Source organism: Notolepis coatsorum, assembly GCF_963971535.1.
Source record: "Notolepis coatsorum genome assembly, chromosome: 6".
NCBI classification, from domain to species: domain Eukaryota; kingdom Metazoa; phylum Chordata; class Actinopteri; order Aulopiformes; family Paralepididae; genus Notolepis; species Notolepis coatsorum.
In genome coordinates, this window is record NC_140170.1 from 159,434,732 (window position 1) to 159,440,276 (window position 5,545).

At 43.0% G+C, this 5,545-nt stretch overlaps 1 protein-coding gene across 2 annotated transcripts in view; it reads right to left on the minus strand.

The window, feature by feature from the left end:
* Positions 1 to 715: 715 nt before the first annotated feature.
* Positions 716 to 5,545, minus strand: part of arhgap46a (Rho GTPase activating protein 46a) — an 89,774-nt gene continuing 84,944 nt past the window's right edge. For both annotated transcript variants that reach the window (XM_084316459.1, XM_084316458.1), the window contains exon 10: positions 716 to 3,215. In XM_084316459.1, coding sequence (XP_084172585.1) covers positions 3,021 to 3,215 — 195 coding nt within the window. In that variant the 3' untranslated portion in view covers positions 716 to 3,020. The remainder of the gene's footprint in view (positions 3,216 to 5,545) is intronic.

A 5,545-nucleotide genomic window follows, 5' to 3' on the forward strand; every position in this document is an offset into this window, starting at 1 on the left:
CAAAAAGGTCTAACGTTTCATCTAAATATTGATTTCAATGGACAATGGTGGTGAAATTATTTCAAGTGAAATACAGTTGTTGACTCATTTGAAATATACTGGCCTGCAGTCAAACTATGTGCCAAGTTTCATCCAAATTGGATCAGAACTGAAATCGAAATAAAGAAAGGAGGCATGGTTGTGATGCACACACACACATACGCATAGACACACATACAGACAGGAGTGATTACAATAGCCCCAAAAATGTATGAAACATATTAAATATAATATGTCTTTTAAGTTTATGTCTTTAATTAGCTATCAACCTGCCATAGTGAGTTTTACTGTTATGCAAGTAATAATTTTGTATAAGTGAACATTTTATTCTTATTTAGTAAACATTTGATTCGCTGCTGGCCAGTATGACTACTACCATACTGTCTTTATACCTGTATCACTGTACATATTATACTACAACTCTGTACATACATCTGATTAGCACTACACTCAGTAGTACTAATTTGTATATTTTGTACCCAGTTTAATCACCTGTACATTGTATATTACTATTGCACTTTACTGTTACATTTGCACTCTGGTTGAATGCAAAACTTATTTTCATTGTACTGTACTTGTGCTGTATAATGACAATAAATCTGAATCTAATCTAAACTAATCTAATTAAGTTTGTAGACATATATGGAACCAGAAACACACTGAAACACAACCGATCTACAATTAAACAAACCTTTATTTATGGACAATCATTCCATACTATGACAAGAGTACAGACAAACATATACACACACACGGATAGTGGTTTGAATCCGTCCTATTTTGTCGAAGGCAGGCGCTTACAGCAGGGGAAATTAACTGTAATTACAAAAACACGTTGGTTTTACTCCTCTTCCGAGCAACAGGAAGCTTCACCTTTACCCTGGATCATTAGAACACAGACGAAGAGATAATTCTATTTACAAGCACCGTTTATTTACATTGGCAGAGCCTTGGCGGGGAGGGACAAAGACGTCTACATTCTCAAGAGTGTTTTTACGGCCGAAATGTTCTCTACCCTCGGCGTGGGAGCTGTTAAAATAATGAATCGCTCAGCCTGTCGGGGGGGAAGCCGAGAACAGTTATCATATCCAACACCCGTTTCATCACAACACCTGAGCCAAAGAAAAGTACAGACCACACGAAGAAAAAAAGAGCAGAATCTCAATTTGAGAGACTACCCGGATAATGGAGAAGAAAAAGGCTATCGACAGTTGAATAGCTCACACATAACCAGTACACATTAGTACCACATAGACTGTAATTACAACTTCCTCTTCTGGCTTCAGTTCAGTGTTTACTTCACTCTGAAACTAAAAATTAAATTAAAATAAAAAAAAAGAGCTTTCAACATGACATTGAGTGCATTAACGTGCACTTTAGTATCGCGAATCTACTCGCGATACTTGCATATTCCGCGTGAGCGCCATGTGACATTTACATGAACTCTAGATAACCTCACTTCCTCACGAGGAAAAATCTGAATATTGAAATATGAATATCCTGGATATTGCCAGGATACTGAGAACACCTCGTCCCGTTTACTGTCCTTTCTATGGTCAGGTGACCTATGTATACACATTATATTCATGATCAGGATATGAAGATGCATACGATCACCTTATTTTAGGCCCTATAGCCGGGATGCGAGCTATAGCATTCGAATACCGTGTGGATGTCAATGCAATGCACTCAATGTCTAAAACACATCTCTCCAGTTTGTGCTTTGAAATGTAGGCTCTGTTACAGTCCATCAAAAGGATGGTGGTGTGGTGGTGTTACTCTTACTCATACAATGAGACTGTGATACAGGCTCCAATCAGTACAACTACTAAAAACAATGCAGGCAAAGCTTATTAATAAAACATCGTTACAGGATCTTTATTCCTCATACTCTTATTTTCAGCACATTATTACCAAAAGGCTGTCTTTCACCCACACACAAACACACGTGTGCGTGCACACACACACACACACACACACACACACACAAACTTGTGTAAAACCATAACAGCCAGAAAAAAAGGGCTAAGCGTCAACTGTTTTTTTTCTTTTTTTTGTGGATTATAAATAAGGCGGCCATAGTTCTGTTTATCTGCTAGTTTCCCATTTCTGCCAACTAAATATTGTTAGAAATCTTATCCAATGAAATCATAGCACTACATATTCAGTAAGAAATTACAGAAAAATCTGTTTGTTTTTTTCCTTTTTTTTCCCACATGCAGATAAAAAAAAATACCAATTCAAATGAACCAGGGTGAGAACCGGTTTTCCAAGGATGTGATAAGATATGATTGAGATGTGATATGACCACGAGAGTTGTCATAGTATTCCTTCTTGCATGCCGTTCACCGTGTATTTGGTGTTAAGAGGCGCACACGCATACAACGTAGTCCCGGGCGACGTGCATTGTTCTGCAGTCGGAAAGTAGGTCAGCATGAAGGGTCCGATGTCCGACGTGCCGTATCGTTTACAGCGCAGTCGCTACAAACAGGGTTAGACATTGGTACAGAAAAGTGTTGATGTTTCTGACAGGTTGGCCTCATGCATTTCCCTCACTTGCCAGGGGCGGTCATAACTCAAGTGATATCCAGTGTGTTTTTGACAGAGACGATGCGTTTGTATGTAACCGTAGATGCTTCGACTTCGGGGGGGGGGGGGGGGGGGTAAATGGTAAATGGTGCATTTATATAGCAGCTTTTATCCAAAGAGCTTTACAATGTTGTTCCTCACATTTTACCCGTTCACTCACACATTCACACACCGACGGCGGAGGCAACCATGCAAGGTGCCGACCTGCTCATCGGGAGCAGTTAGGGGGTTAAGTGTCTTGCTCAAGGACACTTCGACACGCTGCCCGGGAGGAGCGGGAATCGAACCAGGGAACCTCCGGATTTACCGGACGACCGCTCTACCCCGGGGTGACGGGCGGGCAGGGCGCGGGGGGGGGGGGTCAGTCAGGACGAGGGTGGAGGCTCTTGGTCTTACACCACCCCCTCGATGAAGCTGGTGTCCAGGTGGACGATGAGCATCCTCAGGAAGGACATCTCCTTGCGCGTGTTCTCGAAGATGATGCGTGGGTCGTCGGACTGGCAGCGCAGGCAGTTGGGAGCCATCACCATCGCCAGGTTGTTCACGTCCATCTTGGTGATGGAGACGTTAGCGGGCTGAGCGAACACCTGGGGACCGGCGGAGCAGAGGAGCGGAGCGGTGAGGCGGAGAGATGATAATAATACTACATTCAATTCATGTAGTGCTTTTACGGTGTAAACAACAAAAAACTGAACAAAACAAAAACAGTTAATGGTCCAAAGCAAAGGGTGAAAGGGTGGGTTTTGAGGGCTGTTTTAAAGGACAGTAGGGTGTCGACAGTCTGGATGTGGCTGGGGAGGGCAGTCCAGAGAACACACAGAGACTCACGACAGATGGCCTGCTCTCGGGTTTTAACCCGCTTCACCAATCGGTCAGCAGCACCACCTAATCACAAAGATTCAATCATACCAATAATAGGGACATATGGACTAATCCTCCTGTGTAGATGGTTTTCTTCTGTGCGTACATTTCTTACGTGTGAATACTAGGGATGCACCGAATGGGAAATTCTTGGCCGAAACCGATACCGAAAATAGAAAACAGTTGGCCGAAAACCGAAAGGCCGAAAATGATTCATAGAATAGAATTTTTTTTTACCAATGTTGTGGAACATTATGATTATGGAAAAATATATGATTATGGCTAAACTTAACTTAAATAATAAATAATCACCATTATGGGTCCATAAAACATTTATTCAGCACTTCTGAATGCATACAGTACATTAATTCCATCTTTTCTCTGGCTGCGCAGCGGACATCTGTGCTCTACTGAGCGCACCTTTCTAGTCCCCAGCTGAATGTGCTCGCTTGACTCGGCACAGTAGACGCGCGACAGACAGACAGCGTCAATGTGAGAAACACAATCCCCCCCCTCTCGCTCTGAATAATATGCATATTAGATCACTCAGTGATTAACCGCGGCATATAGTAAATAAGGATATAAAGCATGTTAAAGACGCATTTTTGGACGCGTTGCGCGCAGAGTTTACATAGAAACAGCGCGACTCCCGACAGCGCGACATCATCACAACAACACGCAAGGTTGTTAGGTTGTTTCTGTTTCGGTGACAAAACTCTTTCAGTTCAGTAGAAAGCTATCTGGTTGCACGTTAGCCTAGCTTAGCACAATGAATGGAAGCGGACAGTGTCGGTTAGCCTAGGCATTGTCCAACTAACACCACTGTCCGCTTCCATTCATTGTGCTAAGCTAGGCTAACGTGCAGCCAGATAGCTTTCTATTGAACGCACAGAGAGGAAACTGGTATCTATCTTCTTGTCTCTCTCTAGAGAAGACGATACGCTAATTTCCCAAAATGTTGGCGTGTTCCTTTAAAGGCTTTGGCTCATGATTTGTAACAAATAGGCCAAACAGAAGAAGAGGAATTATGATGGAACACAGGCGTTTTTTCTTTTTTTTTTATATAAAAATATCTTTCTTCCCCTCTTTTTCCCGATTTTTCTCCCTTCCTGGTTGTTGCGTACTTTCCCCTACTGTTGGTCCGAGAGACCGGAGACTGTCACATGCTTTCCTCCGACGCATGTGCAGCCTGCCGGCAGGCCAGCCTGGCCGCGCAGGTTCTCACCGGGGAGAGTGTAGCGTGTGGGAGGCCACACTATCTCTCCCTAGTTCCTACCCTTGCTGAGCAGGCGCCCCGACCGAACTGTAGGGGTCGCTGTCCACAACGCCCAGGACCCACCCTTCAGCTTTCCCACCCTCTAATACTGCCAATTGTATTAGTGTGAGAGGCCAGCCAAGCTGATGCCGGGAGCTGGATTCGAACAGGCGAATCCAGCGTCTCCGGTGTTGGTGACGAACGCAATCTCCGCTACGCCACCTGACCCCTTCAACACAGGCGTTTTCTATGTATATTCAGGACATTGGGCCATTCTGTTAACACACATGTAACACTAATGTACATACTGTAGCATTACATGTATGGAGAGTGATTAGTCTAATGTCCCTGTGCACTGTATTCAATCAGAATCAGAATCAGAAATTGCCAAGTAAGCTTGCACATACACAAGGAATTTGTCTTGGTCATTTGATGCGTCAACATGAACAGACAATTAAAGAAGAATAAAAATAAAATGTATAAACTCAATTAGAATAAAAATACAATAGAATAGAATATAGGACAGGTCACAGGGCTGTACAATTGTGCAGGATTGTAGTAGGGTATATACATTAAATTAGAATAAAAATACAGAGCGTTATTGTGCAAAAGTTCTTGTTGTCATTGTACCATGTTTATCTGTTTACTGTGGGACTTCCTAAGGTGTCGATATGCGGCCTAAAAAAAATCCCTGGACTCTGTCACTCTGTCCTCAGATTCATCACTAATGATAGATACGACACACTGTGTCCTTTATGAGAAGGTTGGTTGGCCCTCTCTGGTGGAGAGGCGCAAAAAACA